This window comes from Nematostella vectensis, chromosome 9 (genome assembly GCF_932526225.1).
Source record: "Nematostella vectensis chromosome 9, jaNemVect1.1, whole genome shotgun sequence".
Taxonomy (NCBI): Eukaryota; Metazoa; Cnidaria; class Anthozoa; order Actiniaria; family Edwardsiidae; genus Nematostella; species Nematostella vectensis.
The window spans coordinates 11955467-11982918 of record NC_064042.1 but is presented as its reverse complement, the minus strand read 5'-3'; the positions used below and the strand labels follow the sequence as shown (position 1 = coordinate 11982918).

Below are 27452 nucleotides of genomic sequence, written 5' to 3'. Positions count from 1 at the left end.
TTTCTTAAATTATTAAGCGAGAATTAAGGAAAGATTTTGTCGTTTGGAGCTCCGCTTTTAGGCAATGCCTAAGTCTATATTATATAGGATAGATAATAAAGAAGCGCAGGGAGCCTTAGCTGTAGATTCGTAGGCATTCGTAGGTTTTGAATTCAACGATCTGTGAAAGATGAATGATACTTTTTTTAAACTCGATAAGGCTCACACTGTGGTAAGACCCATATGAAGAAACCGTTGTCGTTTTAGGGGTCTGGTACCGAGGAATTTTCGTTTCTTTTCAGAGGCCTTCTCATTCTAAAGATGGTCACAGTCACTGTTTTTCTCTTCTGAATACAATTCATAAAGTTTGCGAAGCACCTGCGGTACGGCAATTCAAAAATTACAAGAATTATGCAGGTTTTCCAAATAAGGAATATATATGTTTCCTTATATGGAAGCGACCGCGTCTGGAAAAAACGACAATGGACCGGCTAAAACCGGCTATGATACCCACAAAAACACAAAATTACATATACAGTATATTCAAATGTAACACGATCATCTCACGATACCCAGGACTCGACAAGGAATAGATGGCAAACAGAAAACATATAAAAAATCTGTAAACGATTTTAGATTTTAATTAATTTTTATTTTTTTATAATTTTTATTTTTTTAGAATTTTTATTAAAGTTTATTTAATAGCTCAAGGCAAAAAAAATTAAAATAAAATAAATCAATCAACCTCTGCTTGCAAACATCCAGATTAGGTTACCCTACTAGCAGAGCTTTCTTCTTGTTTGTTTCTATCAGTCCAGAACTTATCCACGAACTGATAGAAACAAAGAGGAAGAAAGCTCTGCTGAAAGGGTAGCATATCATGCAAAGATTCTATCCCAATACGGCAAGCTATAACAGCGGTATTTGACCTTGACATGCTGCAAAAAGAACTAAAAAAAAATACTTGGAGATCTCCGTTGCACTTTGTTTTCTTTGTTTGATTCTTCTATTTTTAAAAGGCCGGGGGGGGGGGGGGGGGAGACAAGTTTGTAAAAATGGGTTAGTTATCATTGTCCGTAACCCATGTCAAGTGCTTTGGGGAGGAGTAGAAAAAGTAAGGACAGCGCGCTGTTACCCTCTTCCTACTTGTATAGTTCACAGGCTTACCATCCTGAGGTTGTGTGAAATTGTGTATGCCTTTTCAACTTGCTTTTCTTTTTCGTAGAAAAAGAAAAACTCACTTCTACTTTCCGCAACAAATTTCTTCAAGTCGCACAAAAATGTCGCGTGCGACTTGCAATTATTATATTTTTCGAGACATGTTGCAAAAAAAAAAAGGTAGTGTTGCTGTTCTAAAAAGATGTTTGTGTTCGCGCGCACGCCCAAATGCTATCGCGCGAGGAATGAGAGCTGTTGGTTAACGACACTGAGAAAATTGTGACGTCACACTAGTCGGTTTCCAGGGCGGATAAATAGATATGGCGCGGCTTCTCGGCTCTTCGTCTTATTCAGAAGTTCTTGACGACCTTAAAGAATACATCCAATGGCTTGTCGAGAAACTAAACGACAAAAGAGTGGCTGTGGCGGGGGCCGGCCTGGGAGTCGCTTGGTTATGCTACATTATCAAACAGACAAAATCACAATCAAAATATATGGCTCTGAGAGAAGAAGCACTAGCTAACTTCCCTGCCTTGTGGAATCATAATAATATTATGGCAAGGCATTTGACTCCGGAGATGTACGTCCACCTCTGTGATCGGAAAACGAGCAATGGTTTCACATTAGACCAGGCAATCCAGCCCGGAGTCGACAATCCGACTCATCCGAATATTTCACCGTGTGGAATCGTAGCAGGCGATGAGGAATCCTTTCGAGTATTTGCAGAGCTTTTTGATTTAGTGATCGAAGAACGCCACAATGGCTATAAGCAAAATGCGACTCATGTTTCTGATACCAACCCTACAAAAGTCAAGCATGGCAAGTTCGATGAGAATTTTGTTCTTTCGTGTCGAGTTCGGGCATGCAGATCGATCAAAGGGTTTCGACTCTCGCCCATCAACAGTCGCAAGGAAAAACGTGGAATTGAGCAAATCGCGAAGAACGCACTCGGAACCATGCAGGGTAAGAAAAAGCTAAAATCACACTTTTATTTGATGTCCTTGTACAACAGACCTGCCGATCCATAAAAAGCCCATGTTCGATATGTCTCAGAAACCACTTTTAAAAAGGGGCTAGGGCGAGGCAATAAACACCAGACTCTCAGGTAAACAAAAGTGGTTCATATTAGAAGCTATCCAAGACACATTGATATCTTTAGTCTGATCCTCCAGGTCCATTTCCATGGCTTCAAACAGTCAAATTACAATGCCAACTCCTTGAAGGCTTCTTAAACCATCTTGTTGACACTAAAGATTGCGAAGCATTCTGGATTAACCATGAAAAAATTCACGAGGGCAAGGCCAGTGAACACGCCTCTCAAAATTAGACAGTCTTTTCACGCCAAAGTCAAACAAATGAATTCATGTCAACAGACCCAGTGTTTACAATAATGGATCAATTTGTTTCAGAAAAGACAGCATTAGGAGTGCTGGCTAATATGCTAATAGGGTTTTTTATGAAAAATACAAGCAACCATCAACTTGTGCTGCGAATAACACAACTATGGGGGGTCAGAGATTGGGCCGCAAAGCACGGTTGGAAAGCTTAAATACCGCTGACTAGGTTCATCGGTGTTTGACTTTGACGGGCTATAAAAAAAACTTAAAAAATAGAGGGTTGAGGATAACGCTGACTAGGTTCAGCGGTGTTTTTCTTTGACGGGCTGTTAAAAAACTCAAAACAGAGGGTGCAGGCATCTGTTTTCGTTTTATTTTTTAGCTCAAAAATAGCCAGGGGTCAATGGGTTTATTCTAAAATAAGAAAAAGGCACGCTTGTTCCTTTCTGAAAACGCAAAGAACCCATGACAGATCGTCCCGAGGGTCCAGGGAGGCGGATCGATGTAATCAGTATGCTGATTTGATAATACGAAATCTACTAATGGGGCCAGCGTTTCCTAAGGTAAAGAGAAAACATATTTCGAAAAAAATAATCTTAACGCGTTTTTAATGTCTAATTTAAACAGAAAAAGTAGCAATTTTTTTTTTCTATAAGGTGAATTTGAAGGTCGTTACTACGCTCTCTCGTCAATGACACCACAGGACTACCATCATCTATCCTTGGAGCACGTGCTCAGTGACGCCACTAAGCATCCGCTAATTGTAAGCAGCGGTATGTCACGTGACTGGCCCGATGGGCGCGGCGTATGGCACACGAAAGACAAAAGCTTCCTTATATGGGTCAACGAGGAAGACCATTTGAGGGTCATCTCCATGGAAACGGGTGGCGATTTGGAAAGAACGTACGAGAGATTTTATCGCGGGCTCAAGGAGCTTGAGAGTAGGATTCAGAAATTTGGGCACGAGTTCATGCGAAACAGGCATCTGGGCTACATCAATACTTGTCCGAGTAACCTTGGCACTGGTCTAAGAGCAAGCGTGCACGTCAAGCTGCCTTGCCTGGGAAAGGTGAGGTGTAAATATTTGTGGTCTTACGCAAGGCACTTGTTCTATTTGTTTACCACCCCTTCCCTCCCCCCCCCCCCCCCCCCCCCCAAAGTGGGCCATTTCTTATTAAGAAATCTTCAAATACAAAGCTTTTTCCATACACGAGACCTATGACTGCGCACCCACCTTCAGCCAATCCTGGGTTCCCCCGGTTTCTCCCCTGGCCAATATTTGGCAACTTTGGTAGCTAAAAACGGCGACGGAGAGAGTATATTATTGGTTCTTACTTGGCAGTAATATTTTTTTACATTTTGTCGATACGACATTAAAGCTCGTTCGCACTCGATCCATTATTCCCTGATGGTCATTCCTTTAATGAAATCTTGGGTCAAAGGGGCCGTTTTCCATCTAAAAATGAATAGCTTTCGGTAAGACAGCTATGTTAGCAGGGAATGTATAGTTGTAATAACTACTTCTAATTTCAAACCAGGATCCTCGATTTGATGCTATTCTCTGCTCTTTACGTCTTCAGAAGCGCGGAACAGGTCAGTGGAGTCGTAGCATCAACCGTATACCATGATAACATACGACTCATGAACCCTGTACCCCGCCCCGCCCAAAAATGTGCTTATCGGCTAATTTATCATAAATCAATTCGCTAAAATTCTTATAAGTGAATGTGCCATGATCAGTGGTACTTTTAAAAGGGGTCAGTCGGTGTCCTTCCATTTTCTAGATTCCAGTAACAACAACAACGACAACAACAACAACAACAACAACAACAAAACGGATTCTATTTTTAACGGCCCAGAAAATAAGCCAAGGAAATCCAGAAAGAAAAGGTTGCTAGGTTTGTTAGTTATCCCCATTAACCTGGAACAAATTTGAAAGATTAAATTTCCATACATCAAATTATTTGATCTGTTATAGATGGTGACAACACCCCCATAAGAGAAGATATCTATGACATTTCAAACGCTGATAGACTTGGATACACAGAGGTAGGCTATATATTTTAGAACGTAGTGTTTAGCCTTCTGGGTCCCATTCGCACATGCTAAAACACCATTCTGGGACACTCCTACAACGAATCAAGAGCTTAGAACCCTTTTCGGCCAGGTCGTAAACCGCCGCACTTGCTCGAACTTTGTTTTGCCGCAGGCCACTTCAGGGGCGGATCCGCGGCTGTGTCTTCTTTTTCTCTTTCCTTCTATAAGATAAAGCCAGGCTTAACCTACAATGCGACTTGCTCTCTTTGGTTCGCAGGTTCAATTGGTTCAAAAGGTGATTGACGGGGTGAATCTCTTAATCAAGATGGAGAAACGACTCGAGAGAAACCAATCAATCAATGAGTTCGTGCCATTCAAACTATGAAACATGAGATGGTTAAAGGAATGATTTCTAGTCAAAGACAATAGATACACACACACGATGAATGCCTTGTCGTGATCAATATAATATGGATGTCCAAAGAAATCTAAAGGAAATAATAGTTATACTACATGATTTATTTTTATTATCGAATGAGCGTCCATTACCACTGAAGCGACTGCTTATTGGGAATCACCCTTCAAAGACGGTTAACTCAGTCTTTCCACAGAGGCGGCACATTTTTTGCTAGACAGTCTTTCTCGCCCTCCATGACAGGCGCGTACACAGGGGGTGGTGGTAGTGGTGGTGGTGGGGGGGGGGGGGGGAGCGCTGGGTGCTCACGCATCCCTCTCCTTGGCGGCCAAAAAGTGGATCATTCCTTGTTAGAGAATCTTCAAATACTATGCTTTTTGCATCTGAATAGATTGAAAACTGTTGGGCATTTAGTCTATCAAGGACCTTTTCCCGACTGTCGGGCATATAGCCACTGCGTTACCCCTAAGCTAGAAAAAGTGCTGGAGTAATGTCCATGGAGGGGGGGCTATATATACAACCATCACATATAAATTTCTGGTACACATTTTCTAGATTGTCCATTCATCTGCCATTGCATAGATCCCCCTCTTTATTTAAATACACACAAAACCATACAAAAAACTTCTTTATTAATGACTTGTATCATTTTCTTACTTCGTAGAAGTAATAGTGCCTGAAAGGAAATTAACAAATTTTACTTACCGACATAAAGACACAATGACATAGAGACACAATGACATAGAGACACAATGACATAGAGGCACAATGACATAAAAACACAATGACATAGAGACACAATGACATAGAGACACAATGACATAAAGACACAATGACATAGAGACACAATGACATAGAGACACAATGACATAGAGACACAATCCCAAAGAGGCACAATGACATAAAGACACAATGACATAGAGACACAATGACATAGAGGCACAATGACATAAAGACACAATGACATAGAGACACAATGACATAAAGACACAATGACATAGAGACACAATGACATAGAGGCACAATGACATAGAGGCACAATGACATAGAGACACAATGACATAGAGACACAATGACATAGAGACACAATGACATAAAGACACAATGACATAGAGACACAATGACATAGAGACACAATGACATAGAGACACAATCCCAAAGAGGCACAATCCCATAGAGGCACAATGACATAGAGACACAATGATATAGAGACACAATCCCAAAGAGGCACTATGACATAGAGACACAATGACATAGAGGCACAATGACATAGAGACACAATGACATAGAGACACAATGACATAGAGACACAATGACATAGAGGCATAATAACAAAGAGACACAATGACATAGAGGCACAATGACATAGAGGCACAATGACATAGAGACACAATGACATAGAGACACAATGATATAGAGACAAAATCCCAAAGAGGCACTATGACATAGAGACACAATGACATAGAGACACAATGACATAGAGGCACAATGACATAGAGACACAATGACATAGAGACACAATGACATAGAGACACAATGACATAGAGGCATAATAACAAAGAGACACAATGACATAGAGGCACAGTGACATAGAGACACAATGACATGGAGACACAATGACATGGAGACACAATGACATAGAGGCACAATGACATAGAGACACAATGACATAGAGACACAATGACATAGAGGCACAATGACATAGAGGCACAATGATATAGAGACACAATGACAAAGAGACACAATGACATAGAGACACAATCCCATAGAGGCACAATTACATAAAGACACAATGACATAGAGACACAATTATATAGAGACACAATCCCAAAGAGGCACAATGACATAGAGACACGATAAAAAGGGACACAATGACATAGAGACACAATGACATAGAAACACAATGACATAGAGGCACAATGACATAGAGACACAATGACATAGAGGCACAATGACATAGAGACACAATGACATAGAGACACAATGACATAGAGACACAATGACATAGAGGCACAATGATATAGAGACACAATGACATAGAAACACAATGACATAGAGGCACAATGACATAGAGACACAATGACATAGAGGCACAATGACATAGAGGCACAATGATATAGAGACACAATGACATAGAGACACAATTATATAGAGACACAATCCCAAAGAGGCACAATGACATAGAGACACGATAACAAAGGGACACAATGACATAGAGGCACAATGAGATAGAGGCACAATGACATAGAGACACAATCCTAAGGAGGCACAATGACATAGAGACACATGACAAGGGGACACAATGACATAGAGGCACAATGACATAGAGCCACTATGACACAATGACATAGAGACGTAATGACAAAGGGACACAATCCCATAGAGGCACAATTACAAGAGAAACACCATTAGTACAGGAATCCACACCGATTTACATCTCACATTTTCCTGTTCGGGATTTTCTCCACATGACGACCGTTGCCATGGCAAATGCACCAACGATTATTCCCATGGTAACCATCGCTAGGATAATAAATGGAGGGAATCTATTGGGCTGCCTTTGTTGTTGATTATATCTTTCTGTTAAAAAAAATAAAAAATCATATGTCGGGATGAATCATGAACTAGATGATGATGTCTAGATAAAATGAATGATGAACTAGATATATTTTATGAACGTTTGCAGATGAGATTATCAGAAACAAATTACTTCTAGAGAGGACGGATCGGTAAGATATAGATTTAGCAATATTCTAGTTCTATATTAAAATTGGGGTCCTGCAAACCATTGTCCGCTGAATAACCTTTTTTAACAATAACAAGAAACTGTTATTTTTTTCGCCCTATCTATTTATCCATAAAATTTTCAAATTTCAACAAAAGGTGAGATGGGTTAGTTCTTGCATTGCTTGACGGCTACAAACTCAGTAGGCAGGTGTATTATTTGTTGTCATAGAAAAGTGCGGAACCGGGGAATACAATAGTTTGCAACATCTATGCTTCTAATGCTGAATAATGGAATGGGATTCTAGGAGCCCTACTATAATGGGGGGGGGGGGGGGGAGATGACCGCAATAACGAAATTTTCGAAAATACAGCAATACCGTAAAAAAAAAATCGGATCGCATCCCGCACAGAAGGACAAGTTTTCTAAGAGCATGCGTGACACTTTGACATTCTCAAGGTGATAACCGCAATACCGCCGTTTAAAAAGCATAATCTCGCGACTCGCACTGTTTTGAAACATCAAAACCGCATGTTATTTGCTCTTTTACCGCAATACGTACAAAAAAGGCCAATACCGCAAAACCTAACGCTCTCCCCCCCCCCCACCCTGAAAAAAGAAAAAGGCATCACAATGATTTTACCTTTGTCTCTTAGCTGCATTATAGCCGTGCTATTTCCGTTTTCATTCCGCGCACTGCACTTGTATTTCCCAAAGTCTGTGGCGTTTCTTGGAACAAAAATCAATGTCGCTCTTACAGTTGTCCTTCCGATGACGTCATAGGAAGTGTTTCCCATTGGCGGACTAGGGTTCCACGTGATCTGTGGGAGGGGATATCCATCCGCTTGACAGGTCAATTTGGCGGCTTTCCCAACTTTCGACAGGAAAACCGTAGTTCTGCTGACGATTGCAGGCTTGTCTACGAAAAGGCAAAAAATCCAATGATTCGTTTTCAAGATAATAGGGGCTTTGTTTATTTGAGAGCGAAATTGCAGCGACGAGAGAGGATTTTCAGATGTGGTCGAGTTGAAGGCATGGGAAGGCGCCTCAGGCAGCCGCCATACAACTCGTGTCTGACCACGGATCACAGCTAAGATCGAAATTGTTGGTTTTGTGGAGGGATGAAAACCGGAGAACCCGGAGAAAAACCATCGGAGCAAAGGCGAGACCAACTAGCTCAACTCACGTCGGAACCGGGAATCGAACCCAGACCCCTGTGGTGAGAGGCACAGGCACTACAGAGCGACCGGGAAACCTGTGGTGAGAGGCACAGGCACTAGAGACACGCTCTGCCAACAGCAGAAGCTTGGAAACTAGGACTAGCTTGTTTTACAAAAGCTGGGAGGTTGAAATTCTTAATCAACAGGACTTGGAATACGGTAATTTTGTAAGAACAAATCGTGCTTATGGGTGCATAGGCTGTCAAAGCACCGCCCATGAAACAACATCACCCATTGTTTTTCGAATCATTGATATCAAAGGTATGTCCGTTTTACTTACACGTGACCTTGACAGTAGCGAATGCTTTCTCATCTTCTCCGACGCCATTTTCGGCCACACATACATACACACCAGCATCCGTTCGCGTTACTTCCTGTACAACGAGGGGACTTCCATATGATAAGACTTCCTTTGACCTGTTCAGGTTTAGCCACGTGATGTTGGGTTGTGGGTAGCCTGTGGAATTGCAGACAAGGGCGAGGACCTCGCCCTCTCGCAGACGCTGGTGTTGCGGCTTGTGAGTTATCTGAGGTCGTGCTAGTCAAAATACGAAATAAAGGTGTAAGGGTTACTTTTTTGTTCTGCTTCGGCCATTCCGATGTGATTTTTTGGGTCGGACGCGCTCCGACTTTTAGCAGCATAGTAACAACAACAAAAAGCAACTCATCCCGTTCTTACGATCAGCCAGCAACTTTCTTTGTCAGAAATAGCTTATTCTTATTGTAAAAAAAATCGCTCTTTGGCTTGATGGGCACATTAATTTCTGGGTTTATTTTTACTTGAATTTGTCACTCCAAGCGTCTGTTGACTTCTTATAGGTAGGTCACGCATCCTCGGGGACCCAGGGCGTCGCGGAGGAGATCGGGCACACAGGAAGCGCGAGAAAGACAGAGCACTCAGTGATGCAGGTCACGTAAAGTTTTGTTTTGCGGATTTGCCGAGCTTAGGTAAAATTATATAATAACGACCTTCATTTTATTTGTATACATTGTTTTCCAAAAGGCATTTTTTATTCAAATGCGCTATGTACCGTGCAACGAACATATACTGCGGCTTTTTTTCCCAGACCATTTTACACTAAAATGCAATGGTCTCATGCGCTTTTGGTAAACACGAGTTTTATCTTTATTTTCACTCCGATTTACAAGTTCAAGTTTGGCTTTAGAAATCCACAAAACAAAATAAATTCTCTTTCCCAAAAATGGCGTGTCCCGGTTCCTGGTTCCTATGCTATGCACAAGTAAATAAACCATTTGTTGAGATATCAAGTATTATGCTACTATTTTCACCTTTTACATCGACAAACAGCAAATCACTTGTGTCACTACCAATCAGATTGCTCACTTCGCAATGGTAAACCCCTTCATGTGCTTTGGTAACTTTCCGGATGTAATACACTCCATTATCATTGACTTCCTGAAGTTGTCCATGGAAATATATTTTATACCACGTGACAGGCGGGTAAGCCTCGGTTGAGCACCTGAGCGAGGCTGAGCGGGTCAAAATAACGTCACCGCTTCTCAGCAGCACTGTGTTGGATGGTTTATCTATGTTAGCAAGAAAGGAGGATGTGATTGACATTCGATTAACAGAGTGAGCGGTGTTACTCGTTTTTTGGACTGTAGCAAAATAGTATACACAATCTAGTGAATAAATCCTCTTGAATTGCTGAGAAATTCGACCCATCCTGCAATGAAATGGTTCCATTCAAGGATAAAATGTATAAATGAATAATGTTATTTTCCAAAATTTGATGTATCAATGTTCAAAATGTGTTCAAATTATGGAAAGAACGTCTCCCGTTTTGCATCTAGGTAACCATGAAGTTTGTTTTTTATTTAATTTTTCCGTGGACAACACCAGGTGCGTAACTAGGATTGGCTGAGGAGATAGAGGGGGGGGGTTGATTAGAGCGCCCTACACATCCCCCTATACGCGCATGAACACAAAGGGTTTAGACTGTATAATTCATTCAATTTTCTATCTCGTCTAATGACTGCTTAGTAAACCGTGGCCCACGGAAAACACCTGACTGAGTTCCTGTAAAAAAATGAAGGTTCGGTTTATTAAAACAGTGTAATGCGACTTTAATTTTTTTGTATTGACCTTAAAATGTATGCGAGATTTTTTTTAGAAAACTTATAAACGGTATTGTTATTTTACTTACACTGAACTTGCAGAGTAGATGTAGCAGTAGCATTACCCAGAGTGCTATTCGCGACGCAAATATATGTTCCTGCATCATTCCTGCTAACGTTTTTCAGCACCAGTCTTTCTCCAGTTATGTACCATTCCCAAATGCTATGGTTACGTACCCTGTACCAGGTGACTTGTGGGCCAGGATCGCCTGCCGCCTCGCAGTATAAGGACGTGAATGAGCTCTCATTGGTTGTTTTGTTTGAGGGCGGAACTATAATACTTGGTGGGTCTACATTGTAAATATCAATATGTCATTAACATCACTACATTACCATCATTATCTTATCATCATTATTGCCATTATCATTATCATCATCATAACAACCATTATCATCATCATCACCATTATAATCATCATCATCATCACCAATATCACTAAATCACCATTGTCATCATCATTGCCATCATCATCATCATCATCATCATCATCATCATCATCATCATCATCATCATCATTGGCATTATTATTATCAACACTGTCATGCTGCTGATTCAATCATTACCCTGGGCATTTCCATAATTATCAAAACCATTTGCAAATACCATAAACATTATCATCATCATCATCATCATCATCTGTAGAAGCAGATGATTCATCCCATTAGCATCCACCCGAAAAACAACAATCAATAACAACAACAACAATCAATCAAAAATCAACGCCATCTTAGCCGTAATTACCGACATCAAAACACGATCTTAAAATATCATAACTCAAGCAACAGCAGCAAGCAATACAGACATGTCCATATAACAGCGCAACTTACAAATCACTGTTACTGAGCTTGTGTTCGTCACAGGTATCTTGACACCATTGCTTGCCGTACATTGGTAAACCCCTGCGTCTAGTCTGGTCAAATTCTGCAGCACCAGCACCTTCTGTGACGATATCACAGCATCACTTCCACTCTTCCTCCATTGTACCCTTGGCGATGGGTTCCCTGTGGCGTCACACGAGAGGGATACAACACTAGCGCCTTCTTGCACGCTGAGTGTTGCAGGGCGAACGTGCGCTACTGGTGGATCTGGGAAGAGAGTGTGATGTGTGTCTTTATAACTTCTCAGAAAAAAAGCATTCTCCCTTAAAAAAAGTTTTCTTATCACGCAACCCAAAAGTATTAAATACAAATATTCTTAATACAAAATAGAAATCAAAATCCTGAAAGTTTTGAGGGCAAAGGTCATGGTCTATTGTCTTTACTTGCGTTAGTTGCATGGAAGAGTATTTTACGACGAATATTTCTTCAAAATAAAATCCAAAGTTGAAATTCAATACTTGAGTATCAATATTTCATCGGAATGTTTACTTTCTCGCTTGAATGAGCCGAGGGAAATAGATGCTTTTTGTGATTCGGTATTGAGCAGAAGTGTAAAATGGCTGCAAGACTAGCATTCTTTATTAGGTGACCTCTAAAAAGAGGTTTCATTGTACTTACATTTGACGTCAAGGTACACGCTCGCGGTATTCTTGCCGAACTCATTCTCGGCGACACACGTGTAATTGCCCGCGTCTTCCCGTCGTACCCTGCACACCCTGTGGTACCCTGAACGGTTCTTCTTGATAAGCTTTCCGTTGTGATAAATGGAAAACAATGGAGAAGGGTGCGCATGCGCAGAGCACTGCATGACAAATTGGTCTCTTTCCTCGATCACGTGGTGTATGGGACACGTCTCTATACTCGTACTGTATGGCTGAAAGTCTGAGAAAGAAAATGATACAACACACTGAGTGAAGCGTTGGTTGATTGAGTGCTATTGCTTGCTTGTTTGATTGAATCATTCATTTATTCATTGATTGATTCATTCGGTCTTTCTCTGAGACTGCCATTGATTGATCGAGTCTTACTTTGAGTGGGAGTGGGGATTATTTGGCCGAAAAAGCGGCGTGGAAATAAGAAGATGAAAGAACGATACACTTGAACGTATTCAGCATTCAGTATAAAAATCGAGAAACAAGCAGAGACACACAAAAACATAAAGCACAATCTTTACAAAACTTTCAGAATGTGCAAAAGTAGAAGCACGAAGAACATTTTTTCACGTTTAGAGCTTATATTCATTAGCAAGCTAGCGAAGGTTGAGAATTAAACGAAGCAATATTGCTTTTTTTCTTCTCCGTCTCAGCTTTATTTCTCTAACCTTCGCGTGATCTCCAGAAACGCGAGGCTCTTTACGTACCCGCTTCCCTCCCCTCTTCTTCTCCCTAGTCATGTCAATCAATGGCAGTCGATTTTCTAAATGGTCTAAAAGAACCGGTGGTGAGCGCGTGGGAAACCTGTGGTGTTCTAAAAGCGCTAGGGCCTGGCCCTTTTTTCAATATGGCGGCCTATTAACTCGAAGTAAACACGAATTCCTGCAAGTTTAAATTTTCGACGTACACAGTTCAAGGGCGGCAATAAAGCGAAAAAATGATTGAAGCGGACTTCTAAATATGATATGTAATGTCGAAATAAGGAATTGAACGAGCGAGCCAGAAAAACGACAGTTTTGAAAACAAGATTGATTGATATGAAAAATAGACTCACTTTTGACTATCAAATTTGTCTCGGCAACTCCTTGACCAATGAGGTTCAATGAATAACACTCGTATTTTCCTTCTGTTTGCTTCCCTTCGACTACGACATCAAGTCTGCTCTGATTGGCCAACACATTAGTGACGTCACCATCTTTTATCCAGGCAATGGCGGGAGTTGGGTTAGCATTCACGTGACACGCTAGCTTGACTACGTCTGTTTGATTGGCTGTTATATTGCCGGTGGGTGTTATCGTACCTGGGGAAAAATCTGAAGAAAAATACCATTTCATTTGTGGGTAAATGTCAAAATTATAAGATGTGAAGGGTCGTTTATTAGCCTTTGTCGCACGACGTGAGCATCAATCTTTGCGACGATTTTACCGCTCTTTTTTCGCAAGTTTGATCAGCCTGCGAATGTGCAGCGATTTTACATTCACAGCTTACAAATATATTACATGTGTTTTTAAATTAAAATTCCTATTTGCTACACCATTTACATAAAACAAAGGTGTTACAGGCCTCAAAATATTGAGGGGGGGGCACGATACAAAAGCAAAGGGGGCACATCCACGCCCCTACAAGTCGTTTCCTTATAATGTTAAAAATACTGGCAAGGCACGTGTCCCCAGTGCCCCGCCCTTTGCTGTGGCGAACGTTTTGGGTGGACGTCAATCTCGACTTACGAATTATTTCATCTTCATTTTTTGCATAGCTCTAGACTAATCACAACCAAAACAACATAATTAACTGAGTCACCGAGAAAACACCGGTGAACCCGAAGCCAGCAATTGAGAAAGCTCGAATTGTTTCTGAGTTTTGCGTTGTTGCTGATTTAGAGTGTATCGTCTGGGGCCTGGTCCTTTTCGACGCTTTCCGTCATTGCCGAAAAATGACTTCCTTAAAAAAAACATAAAGCGAAGTCTTGTCAAAGGCTTAGTCCCTGTGGTGTTAGTTTGATTGTGTGTTATTGAGCAAAACAAAAGATTCACTTTTAAACATTTCTAAACGTTTAAAATGTCCTTGCAACCAGACGATCGAGACACAGCAGCCTAGTCCCGGCGTTCTTATCGGGCTTTCTTTGGTTGGGTTTCCTGTGGAAGAGTTGTGACGTCACAGGTAGCCATCTCCCCGCGTGAACTCGTCCCAGCACAGGAGACCCGGTAAGAACGCTTGGGACTAGTCTGGAGACATAGATAAATTATACATACAAAGGACGTCAATGTAGGCTTGCGAAATGACGACACCGACTTTGTTTCTAGCCCGGCAGTTGTATAGCCCCGCATCATTTCTTGTTATGTTGGGAAATGGAAAGGTGCTTCCCGGAGAAAGATTCTGACCACGTGGCCCCACCCAATCAATGACGGGATTCGGGATCCCTGTGGCATTGCAGGGTAACACCGCTGGGCTCCCCTCCGTTACCGTTGTATTTGTGGGAGCGAAAGTGATAGTTGGTGGAACTGAAAAGGAAGAATAGGAACACAGAGACTTATGAAGAAGAATATATTAAATCAGAACTATTAGCCAACCTTGACACTCCGGTTAGAGAATTGCAGGCCTGTAGCCAGGATTTTGAGCGGGGGGGGAGGGGGGGTTATTTACCCATAATGCGGACCATTTACACTTAGGTAGCTCGTCCTATCTCGTAGTGGTTCTTCATTTTCTTTAATTCGAGCGAACCTTCATGTTGGGTGGGTGGGGGGGGGGGAGGGAAGGGGTTTCTTGGCTACCGGCGTGAATTGCTATTGGCGATCAAGTGCGCAGGCCCCTGTACCCCTCCCCCCCACATCCCTTGGCCACCACAAAATAGGTAATTTTTTCCCAAAAGTTACCTACTGCCCCCCCCCTCTAAGAAAACCAACCAGGGTATGCGCCTGGCGATCCTAGGTTGCAGGCTGAGATTTCGCTTTACCCTTCCCCTGTTGTATTTGGGAAAGGGTTTTGGCCCGTATAAGGGTGGGGACGGGGATTCAAACTACGCACCTAAAACAGTAGTGAGAACACAATTATTCGCACTTGTCGCCGTAAAATGCACTTCGCAACAAAACATGCTCTCGTCCTCTGGTCGTACGGAGTGGATTACGAGTTCTGATTGGTCGACGACGGACACTAGCCCCTTAAATTCCGCATAGACCCGGACCTCCCCTGCAGGCGTCACGTGCGCGATGGTGCGAAGTCCTCTAGAGTTGTCATACCTGATGAAGAGAACGTGAGATAAATGCGAATGCGAGGTGGGGGTGGATGGGTAGGGTGTTCCTTTCATATTCCAGCCTCTTCCACTTTTATGGGTAAAATCCCGTTTTTTTTAAATACAAAGTCAGTATAACAAGACGAACTTTCATGGGTGATTCCATGATTCTGGTTTTTATCATTCCTCCGAGAAACGACTAATTTTTAATCTTTCCCATAATGGAATTTAGAGGAACTGAGGGGTCAGCATCTGCCAGCCTAAAACTAGATTTCTTCATCTGAAATTTAACGTTACTAATTCCTACCGCGAAAATGTGACAAGTCGGAGCGTTTCGTTGCCAAGGTCGTACTTCCAGGCAAGAGAAGCGTTACTACGAAGGACGAGTTCCGCAGGGGTTTGAGGAGTCAGGGTCCAAGAGAATGTAGCTGGCGTAAACATAAAGAGAAAAAAAAAACAGTTAAACTGGTTATAATTTTCTGATACTGTTAACAACCCCCATAAGAATAGAGTCGACTAAAAATAGAGTCGACATCAACCATCAACCTTTCTCATAAAAATGTCCAGCCTGAGTTTAAGAACATGCTAAGAACATGTCAAAGCTCGGATAGCAGAAAATTTGTTTGGTTAGTGTGATTCGTTCTAAAATGCAGAGTCAAATTGCGTTCATGAAAACACAACATGATATATTATTGCTATTGACCCTTTTTGTAATTCCCTTCCTTCAATTCCTTTAATCCATTGGTTATTTTGCATACACTAAAATTTAAAAACGTTTAAGTGCCCTTGTCAGCCACACATTTTTCATTGTTTTTACTTAATATTGGAAGGCACATAATGCGTAAAACATTGCATTGGCTTCCCCAAATTTTGTGAATATTTTTTACGAGCGTTGTGTTGTGTTTATTTTCCAAATTCAATCGAAAATATTAGTCGATTTTTAGAAGCCTTAACTGAAAATTAGACGTTTTTATAAAAAAAGGATACCACTTTTAAGTGATATTGATATCAATCTATATTTGGTATCAAAGTCAGTAAATTGTTTATGAAATGATATGAGTAAATTCCCCTTTCGCTTAAATCAGTTCTATTTTCTGTGACCTCCAACGCACTTTCAATTCTTACAATAAGCAAACGCTTTGGCAGCCTTATGGTGCCGTCATCAAAGCAGACTAGAATCTTTCAATATGCGTCTAATATCACTGTCCCGTTCAAATATTCGAACCATATTATTAGTGTCGTTTTACTTGATGATTGCCCTAACAATAAGAACTCACCCTTAACTCCAGGAAGCATCAACTGAAAAAGAAAAAGAAGAGAATAGACCATGCCCATGATGAAATCACTTTAAATAAACTGTCTTTTTTATCCTGTTTAGATCCACAAATATGTCCTTACAGAGCGCAAACCATTATAAAACCATAATCAATAACCGGAAAACGATTATTGACTTTGCTCTGATTTTCTAGCGGGATATTCTTGCTTTCTCGTGGCAGTATCTTAAAAATGCGCGTTATATCCATCAAACGACTTTTTCCAACACATTTCAGCTGAGCAAGCACAACGAAAATACATAGATTCAGAGTTCATTTGATGGGGGTTGACTTTGTCCAATAAGCGCGTGTTCCCACCCAGGTGCATTTATCTAAAGTATTTAGTTATTACAGAGGCGGTATGATAACATATAATAAAACCAGTAAACGCAAAACCCACCGATGAGAGACCCAAGTTAGTGCTATTTACGTGTCATGTGAGATAGGCATATGTATATTATGCTCGGCAATTTTTTAGCAACTTTTGGCGTTTTTTTGGCAACTTTTTGAAGGACCAGCAGCTTAGGGCAACATCAAAAAGTCCGTTATTTCATTTAAAGATATAGTCCTGGACAGTCCTCATTCGTCCTACGTGTGCCCACGAAATCTTGACAGCGGCTATTATAACGGGCGTTTAAGTACCCACCGGTTATATCGAGGTTGCAAGGAACGCTGGGGCAATTCTCATTAAACCCACAAGCGCATCGATCTCTAGAAAACCTAAAATCTGCGTGAATGTTGGGAAAAACAGGCAACGAAAGAGCGGTCAATCGACCTCGTCAAATGCAACATGCGCTACGGATCGATCACGTCTCGCTATATATACTCCGTGATGTTTTAGGCAGTAATAAAGTTCGCAGCCTACTGATCGATCACGTCTCGCTACACGCGTGCTGTGATCGATCAGTATAGGCTGCGAACTTTATTACTGCCTAAAGCATCACGGAGTATATTATATATAATGTATATACTGTACTTAATAACATGATGCCTATCCAAGTGAACTTTGACTAGTTTTAATTAAAAATTTACTAGAAAATACGTACCCTATTTATTGTTGAGTTAAAAGAGATTGATTGACAAATGTAGTTATATTTAATGATTAATGAAACATGACTCGAATAAGCGCCCGGGGCACTTAATTTTCCGGGTCTTTCAGGGGGCGCTTACTGGAGAGGGGCCGCTAATTGGGTAGGTAAACACCAGCTTCTTTATCGATTGAAAACAAAGCTTTATATGCGATGAATCGAAACGACAGTAAAAGTGCTTTTTATGCCGGGAATCAAAGTACTAATTAACAAACTATGAACTTGTAATGAATATCTAACACAAGGGAGCGTAGCGTGTGAGCAGTGTAAACACGATATAAAGTGACACAGGGTTGATTGTTTTGGATAATTGTGGCTTTCTAATTTCTAATCACTCAATTAATTGATAAATGTATACAAATTTTTTCAGAGATCACACCAATTGAAATTAAAACCGAGAAATGGTGGGGCGAATTTACGCCACCAGCCACACCATGAGCAAGCCCCACCACAGCTGCAAGCACGCTAGGCAGGACAAGTTCAAATTAAACAGAAGTTGGTTAAGCAATAAATCCCTGAATATGTCAGGCAATAGTAGGAATGCAGAGCAGCATCTTTTCTGGCATACATCCGTGCCGTTAGAAAGCAATAAGTAATCGTTTTGGTAGGCTATAGAGCAGAGCAGCTGCTTGTCTGACATACACTTTTAGTTAACGGTTATATTTTAAATAATATATTACTTACCCGATCCAGTATTTGTATTTTACCCGATAAATAGCATCAGGTATTTCTTTATTACATCGGGTATCTTAATATTACTGCCGTGGCCCTAAAGCTCAATTGATCCAAAATTCCCCAGCTAACAGGCCATTCGCCAAAGAACCAGTGTTTACCAAAAACCCCCGCATAGAGAAACGACCCGGCAGCATCCGTATGTAATTTTAGAGTGCGAGACGTAAGCCATCTTGAGGACAGAAAGAACGATCGCCCGTTAAAGTAGCCTTTAGTCAAACGTATATGATGATAAGATTTACGCACTTCAATAGTTAAATCAAATTTTCTATATATATATATATATATATAAAATGATGGTTGAAGGCTTTCATAGAAAGTGCTCAATACTCGAAAGTAGAGCGGTGTATAGTGTTGGTTTGAGAAAAATACAAACTACATAGGTTTCCCTACAGGCCTGTTTCGTGGTTGCCCACTCATCAAAATCCCCTGATGAGTGGGCAACCACGAAACAGGCCTGTAGGGAAACCTATGTAGTTTGTATTTTTCTCAAACCAACACTATATATATATATATATATATATATATATATATATATATATATATATATATATATATATATATATATATATATATATATATATATATATTATTATTATTATTATATTATATATTATTAAATATAACCTTCTTAGAAGACTACGTGCTGGCACAATCACGCAATTGCAAAAACTCAATAAACCAATTAACGATTGCAACTCCTGTAATGTGACGCGGTTTCTACTAAGGAAATAGGTCAGTCCTTCAATGCATCGCGCCAGTTTATCTGGGGGTAAACGCTCTTCCATCCGGACCGTGTCAAGCGTGATACCCGCAAACTGGAGTTCAGTGACAGGGCCCAAAGTTTTTTCGCCAGCGATAGGCACCCCTATCGCCGTACAAAGAGTGAGAAACTTATCAAGATCCTTTTGACACTTGGCCTTGGTAGGCGCCATAAACAAAAAAATTGTCTAAGATATGCAAAACACAGGATGTTTGTAGCTTTAGTCACGAGATATCCACCCCAATGCCGTCGAGAAAGTCTCAAACAACTCACAAGACAAGCGGAGGCCCAAAGGTAGCGTTCTATCGAAATAAAACTTGTCCTGCCACTTCATGCCTAATAAATGAAAATCCTCCGGGTTTATGGGGACTATTCGAAATGCAGATTTAATGTCGGTTTTTGCAAGAAAAACCCCCGGTCCCATGGAAAGTATTGTTTTAACTGCATCGTCGATACGGGCGTATTGAACGGAAGCCAATTCCTTAGGAATGCCGTCATTCACAGATAGTCCCGCGGGGAAGGATAAATAATGTATAAGCCGAAATTCTCCAGGGGACTTTTTCGGAACTACGCCTAGAGGGGGAACCCGAAAGTTTTCAAAAGGAGGAGCGTCGAAGGGTCCTAGGATTCGCCCTGCTGCTATTTCTTGAGCCATCTTTTCTGCTACGGCCTGAGCGTTGCGCAATGCGCTGTCGAGATTTTTGGATCCCGAAGAGGATTGATTTCCCATGAAATTGATGCGAAAACCGTTCCGAAATCCATTACAAATAAAATTAAAGAGGCTGGGGTCGTACCCCTGCAGATAAAGCGCGAGGGGCGCCACTTTTACCGACGTGGGCCCCCGCTGGTAAAAAAGGCCCTTCTCCGTCCATGCCTGAAGAGGGGGAGACCTTTGGTGCGGATTTCGAGCAGAGGTTCGCGGAGTGGGAAGCTCCACACCGAAAGAAGGCACGCTTGAAGCGACAGCCCCCGTCACAGAATTGTCCGGTGTGGAAACGAAAACAGTACACTTTTGGCATGGACGAGAAAGGCCGGTTTTGGTATTGTCGCCGATTGGCGACTTTGTTATCGGTGGGATTTGATCGTGGGACAGAAATCGTATGGCAAGCCTGGTTCCACAATTCCCAATTAATAGTGTTCCAGCCATGGGTATTAGGTTGTGACTGTCGAATTAAGCGAAATTGCTCGTCATAAAAACGCCAATTTCCGCCCCGGGACGCGATATCCCTCACTACTTCGGAATATTTTAACAACCCCGAAGCGGCAGTGGGCTCCTTTGACACAAAAACGGCAATATAAATGTTAAAAGCTGTCACCCACTCATGGAGAGACGAAGCCTTTTTCTTAGAGTGAACAGGATCAAGGCACAATAAACCCGGATTTTCGCCTTCAGTGTCGATCGAAAGGCGTAATTTTGTTTCTTCTGGTGAAACCACAAGGAGTTGATTTAAATTTACATACTCGTTTGCCCAAATTTTAGCCTTGATCCTGTCGGAAACACGGCAGGTCAAATCGATCCCGACACTACAGAACTCAGTGTCGGGTTTGTCCTGTGTGCTCGCGCTAAGCTGGCTCTTCCTACCCATAATGGAGGAAACCTCTACTTCCGTTAGGTCGGATTCTGAAGTTGGGATGGTGGTTGGGCTGACTCGTGTCGAGGACTCGCGAAGGCCTTGGACCGCAGCAGTACCGGCCGCAGTGATCATCTCCGCTCACGACTGGGAGGGTTAGTTGCAGGAGTGTTTCTCGGGGCTGGGGGATTCAAAGGCGTCGACGCGCCTGATGACTCGCTGCCTTCACCTAGGAATGTAGTTGAAGAGTTGCGCTTGGCAGCACGACTGGCTTGGCGAGTTGAGCGACGCTTAGGAGGCATGACTTGGAGTAGGATAAAACAGTCAAATAGCGCAGATAAGTGTAAGCTGGACATCAGCGGTAGTTGCGCTATTCAAAACCAGCGCCTACAAAACCATCAACAACAAAGTAACATAGATGCAGGGAGGGTGATAATAAAAGGCAAGGTAACCGTTATAATCGCCCGCATTGAGGTAAACTCCCTACAGGACATTGCACTGATATATGGTACATGGACTATGAGAAAAGGGCACGTGCGTCCCTATAATGGCCTGAGTACATTAAGCACACTACTACCAGGAGTAGCCGCCAGAGTTAATGTACTAATTACGCCATGCGGTAGTCGGGTATCACTATATCAAATGCAACGGCTAAAATCTTGCTACGAAACACCCCAACAACAAAAATAAAATGATGCGGATTATAAAATGCCGAAATATTAGCTGCGTGCAAAAAGACCAAGAGACTTGACTGCAGCGCCACGAATGCTCCGGAAAATTTTATAAATTCCAACACGGTTTAAATGTATTCCGTCTGGTAGGAAAATGTCAGAAATACAATCCCAGAAACCCCTATGATGCCAGTAAAAGCAGTAAGGGATGTCTTCTAAGACCACTTTTAGATACATTTGAAGCCTTCTCAGTTTAGAATTAAAGGCAGGGTTGTTCCCGCGTCGAAGCACCTGGCACACTTCCACAATCGACACGCTGTACGAGTCGTGCAGAAGACGTACCAAACCCTCGAGCTTAGAACCAACCGTCTGCGGAGGCAGGCTAGCTAGATCGTCCGTCCCCAGTTCTAGAATAACAATATCTGGGCGAAAACGACGGACAAAATTTAGATCCCCAAGAATACATTTGTCTATTGTCCGACCGCCGATACTATGTAAACGAACACAGCCTAAATCATAAAGTTTAGCTCGTATCACAGGACTCTCGTCCTGTAAGAAATCATTGAGACGGCGGATAAAGGAATGACCAAGCAGCGAAAAACACCAGCTTCTAAATCGATTGAAAACAAAGCTTTATATGCGATGAATTGAAACGACAGTAAATGAACGATTATTCAACAAGTAGTAAACTAGTGATCGGTAGTACTACTACCGGTTTCAACCAATAGGAAAGCAACATTTTCACGACGTCATGATGACGTCGCAACAGCGGGAAATTGCCAACCGGAAATTGCTGATTCCAGTAGGAAGTTGAGTGAGAGAGAGTTCTCGATCTGACTATGCCGAAAGCTAAAGATAAAAATCGAAGGAGCGAAAATGTGTTACGATACCTGGCCTGTTGTGGAAACGAGGAAAATATATCTTCGTTTCTTAGTGCAAACGTGGCTGCTGGTTCTAGACTCGCCGCCGAGAACGAGAGCGAAGTACACATGAGGGCAACAGCGCGCAGTTACGAACTGCGCCTGATAAGCCTCGAGGACTTCGCAAAAAATGAAGGCGACCGTGGTGTTCTTTTCGGGCCCGATAAGAGGCCCTTCCTCGCGGCCACTATAAGCACCTTCATGCGTAAGTTTACTGTTACTCATGTGAAGTGTGTTGTCCCTGTAGGTTAATAGGTAAGGTTAAGATCTTAATTGTCTGCATTCATTGACCCCGAACCTTGCACGTGTTTCCTTCAATGTTTTTTTTAAGATTTTGCTCGGTTTTTATTGAGCTAGTACATTGCTTGGCATCTCTTTATTTTTCTGGTAATATTAAGAATAACAAATCAGAACAATGCCAATATTGTCAGCCTAGATGTCAAATACCAAATCAATTGTTGTTATAATTATTGTTGGTTTTTCCTGGAATAATGCTATGCCAGAAAAAAAAAAACACACAACAAATGCAACCAGATATAGAAAGATGACTTTCAATCGTAAGAAAACAACCTTTTTACATTTTCAGCGGAAAATCCCTAAGAAATGTTGCATTTTTTATTGTCTGTTTACTATAAGTTTTAGTTGTCCAGTATTTTATGCTTTGGTTCGAAAAAAGGATGACACTTAATTCAAAGTCAGTCAACATAATCAATATAAGCAATCCATATCAGGGGTTTCATTAGAAGATAGCTACCGGCAGTCAACCGTGGCCGTCAACTTAAAACGCTGATCTCAGATCTAATAAAGTTTGCAAATGAAGCATGATTCGTGATAAAATACCATTTTACATTATGCTATTGTCACTTTCATCTATTCTTGATTTTGATTGTTTTTCATTAAGTTAATTGTCTGTTACTTTTGAACATATTCATTTTTTATTCCTCGAGAGTCGTAGCGTTTTTTTTGCCACCATCTTTGATGTGAAACCAGAAAGATGTTTCTGCAATTCGAGCCTGCTAATTGATTTTTTCCCTTTTAGCTGCATTTAACAGTATTTCCAAAGCTTGAAGGATGACATAAATAGAAAGTATGATGGGACACTGCATGCTTGTAGGAAATCATGCAGACAGTACCAGATGGTCATCATAGTGAGTATTTGAAATTGAATATTGTTGGTGTAGTTAAACCCTCTGAATTTGCTCACCTTTAACACAATAGCATTTTAGTTTTTATGAAAACTTTTATTCTTAAAATTTCCACAAAGGTTTTGATAGGTTGGTATACGTTATTGCTATTATACTTGCTTGAATGGCTCTTTTAAAGGATTGTATTAAAATTTAAAATGCTGCATTTGCTGGAAAAAGTAGACTTGTGTGTTTGTGAACAAATCAAATGACTTTTTGTTTGGTGAACTTGCACTCTCTCCAGCCTTTGCTGGCAAAATAACAGCACAACAAGTAACTAATTCAGCATTTACAAACTATGCAGAAAATTAGAGATTGTCAGTAAGGGCTTATCCCCTTGTGTGAGGGTGCCACACAAAAAGTCATTGGATCACCTTAGTGCAAGTTCACTTGGGGAGTGCACTAATGAAAAAACAATATAGATTCCAAAAAGGATGACAAAATAAAATAATAGTTTCTGAAGCCATAGTCACTCCTCTTTCCTGGTCAAGAAAACATGAAACTGTGCAAAGCTTTTCCTGCATTTATGGCTATGAAGAAGGGAATAAAAAATTGAGCTCGACAAGTATAGGCTTTATAAAACAGTACAGATACTTATCAAACAACTAAATGCTGTGGATACTATTAACTGGCCAGAGGAGAAGGAGAGGTTTGCCGATGTTCTGAAAGATGTACACAACATTTCATCGGAGAAGAGCGAGGAAGAGGGAGATGGGGTTGCCTTCTTCGTTAAATCATTGAAGTGGGCGAGAAATGAGCTTAGAATTTTGAAGGAGTTAGAGAGCCATCACTGAGAATGTAACTTAGTCGCAGGGCTTTGCTTCTTGTTAATTTTCGGCTAGAGCTTTTCAGCCTTTTAAAATAATTTTAAATAAGTTTCATGATGTTTTTGTCTCTATTCTACATTTCTATATACATAAAAACATTCATTATTTCCTACTTTCATAAATATGCTTTAGAGTCAAGCTGACTGTTTGATTTTTGTTCTACATTAGTTTTTATAGTTAGCATTATATCACATAAAAGATAGCTTTTTAGATGTAAGTTATAAGATTTGTATATCAAATCAGATTTCATGCCATTATGCACATGTAAAAGACGACTGAGGATTAAAATAAAAATATAATGAAAGCTTGATATTGATTGTGTCTCCCTGCTCAAAAATTATTATGATGTGGATTAAACTATGCAAAATTCTCAGTGCTCCAGCCGTGAACGCTGTAGAACCACACACAATCTATATTGAAAAACACCTAGAAACGTTATTTATAGGTTCTTAAATATGAAATTGAGATTAACTTTCTAAATATTAAAAGGTGAAATTTAATGAATCTATAAGTTCATGATAGTTAAATAAAGCCATTCAAGGTACACTTGAATGGCTTTAAAAATTCAGGATAGTCACATAAACGTTTATTAAAGGACCTTAAAAGAGATTTAAAGATAATATTTAATGGCTTTAAAATTCAGGAAAGTTACATCAATGTTTATTTAAGGGACTTAAAAGAGATTAAAGATAAGATTTACGTGTACAGGATAGTTTTGTAAAGTTTAAAATTTTGTATCTTTCAGTGGTTTTCTTAAAGGTTTCGAACATTTGAACATTTCGAAACCTTTAAAAAAGCGCTGAAAGGTACTTATAGTTAATATTTCAGCCTACTGAAAGATACACTAAATGTATCTAAAGTTTAAATTTCTTCGCCTTTTTGTATACATTTAAAGGTACTTATTTCCTTTTTCGCTAATGCAAACGTGCCTTTATTATTAGGCATAGCGCTAGGTATAAAATGCTGCTTCAAGACAATTGCTTTAAGTAATACTATCTTTATTGGCCTTTTTGTTAGTTAGCTACAATATCATGTGCTGTAAGGCCATTTTCCTTCTTATTCTTTTTCCAAAGCATCGACACGAGAGCACCAACCCAGGCAAACCCAACAAGGGCTGCGTTTTTGTCGCTTTTTCTGACCGCAGCTCTGCTCTTTGTTGAGATGAATCTCTACGCCAGTACGGCACATCGCGTCTTTGACTAGTCCCTTATCTCTCACGGCCCGACCCATCTTGGTAACCACCTTCTTACTCATGGCACCTGCGGGAACACATTAAGTATGTTAGATATGTTATAAGAAACTATAAGGTTTAGGGCTAGGCCACTGCTCTCCTACTTAGAAACACACATTTCTGTCCAGTTCTACGCCCTAGAGCGCTTAATCAGCGGTGATACGAGACTAATCCATATCAAACATATTCCCCAAGGATAGTGTCCTTCGTTTGCATTGCCTTATATGGTCATTGATGCCCATATTTAGAAGAGCTAAAGTTTTCCCGCTCCCTGATCTCCAGAAAATATGGTGAAAAATGCTGATTCCTGTCAATTTGAGACTTGTGGCAAGAATTTGTCCAAAAAAAACCAGCCAGACAGCTTGGTCAAATTTTTATCTCACTAATTTTGAAAAGCCCTTAGACCCAGGCCTCCCAGAGATTGACCGAGCGGGTTTGAAGGTCACCCAAATATTGATATGATAATTTGAAACGCGCCAGAGTAGAAATGCGACTTTATTGACTACAATACGTAGTTATGGACTTTTAATGTAATCTCACCTTTCAACAACCCGCTCAGTTCCCTCTCTACTTCCATCACCCGGTCACACGCCACGGTCTTGTAGTAGAAGTACTGTTTCAGGTAATTCGGCGTCTTTTGTCCTGGAACTTTCATGAGCTTGGTGACGACCTCTTTCTTGAACCCGTGTCCCTCCAGATCGGCCTCCTTGAGGCGTCTTTGAATTTCTTCGTCCGAAGTCTTGAGGTTTTTGTCGAACACTCTTAATGTTACTTTGTCTTCAACCACAGCATCTACGGAAAAACATAAAAAAATAGTTTTCTTTATGTACTTTTTTTAACTTTGAAGGTAAAACCAGGAGCAAATTAACAAAACGAATTGAGGATAAATGATCCACTTAATGTTCACACATTCATAAGTTCGTGCAAATACCTGTCACGGAAACCCAGGCCACCACGGCCACGACAAAACTTAACGCAAGATGCATGCTGGGTAGAGTAGACTGATCAGATCTGCCACGAAGTTTTAGTTTGGTAAAAGAGCGTCAAACTATGAGTGTAGAGCCTTGCAGACGACATCTTAAGTAGCCCTACGCCCGACAATGCAATGACCATGTTTGGTGAAAAGATGACAGGAATAATTTCTAGAGGAAGCGTCTGGATTTCACCGTGACACAGGAAGCCCAAGTCAATGTCAATTTATGATTGTTCACTTTTCATGCCTGTGACTTGCAAAAGCTTGAAACACAAACATCCTGACAGTCTCTTCCTTTTTTCCTTCTTAGTAAATCTTAATATTTTTAAAATTTGTATTATTTAAAGCTTATGAATAGAGATTTAGGGCCCCAATCTGTTTCATATCCAGTTCTCGCATTATTTTAGG

General features: G+C 40.9%; 3 protein-coding genes and 1 long non-coding RNA gene across 4 annotated transcripts; 2 read left to right on the top strand and 2 right to left on the bottom strand.

Annotated features, from left to right (window-relative positions):
• Positions 1-1402: 1402 nt before the first annotated feature.
• Positions 1403-5028, top strand: LOC5512397 (creatine kinase M-type). The gene is made up of 5 exons (XM_001632652.3): positions 1403-2100; positions 3131-3543; positions 4013-4067; positions 4453-4523; positions 4789-5028. The coding sequence occupies exons 1-5, from the start codon at positions 1458-1460 to the stop codon at positions 4894-4896; spliced, it is 1290 nt and encodes a 429-aa protein (XP_001632702.2). The 5' UTR covers positions 1403-1457; the 3' UTR covers positions 4897-5028.
• Positions 5029-5500: 472 nt separating this feature from the next.
• Positions 5501-17313, bottom strand: LOC5512399 (hemicentin-2). Its single transcript, XM_048732880.1, has 13 exons — positions 17049-17313; positions 16079-16199; positions 15567-15778; positions 14795-15043; positions 13597-13854; positions 12508-12771; positions 11839-12096; positions 11040-11300; positions 10162-10419; positions 9152-9409; positions 8295-8570; positions 7369-7506; positions 5501-5602 (listed from the first exon to the last, which is right to left on the bottom strand). Exons 1-13 carry the CDS (start codon positions 17104-17106, stop codon positions 5580-5582), a joined length of 2634 nt encoding a protein of 877 aa, XP_048588837.1. The 5' UTR covers positions 17107-17313; the 3' UTR covers positions 5501-5579.
• Positions 17314-22637: 5324 nt separating this feature from the next.
• LOC116608967 lies at positions 22638-25148 on the top strand. Its single transcript, XR_007313779.1, has 2 exons — positions 22638-23034; positions 23869-25148. It is a non-coding gene; the product is annotated as an uncharacterized LOC116608967 (long non-coding RNA).
• Positions 25149-25821: 673 nt separating this feature from the next.
• On the bottom strand, positions 25822-27162 carry LOC116618278. Its single transcript, XM_032381798.2, has 3 exons — positions 27003-27162; positions 26612-26863; positions 25822-26099 (listed from the first exon to the last, which is right to left on the bottom strand). The coding sequence occupies exons 1-3, from the start codon at positions 27055-27057 to the stop codon at positions 25897-25899; spliced, it is 510 nt and encodes a 169-aa protein (XP_032237689.1). The 5' UTR covers positions 27058-27162; the 3' UTR covers positions 25822-25896.
• Positions 27163-27452: the final 290 nt, after the last annotated feature.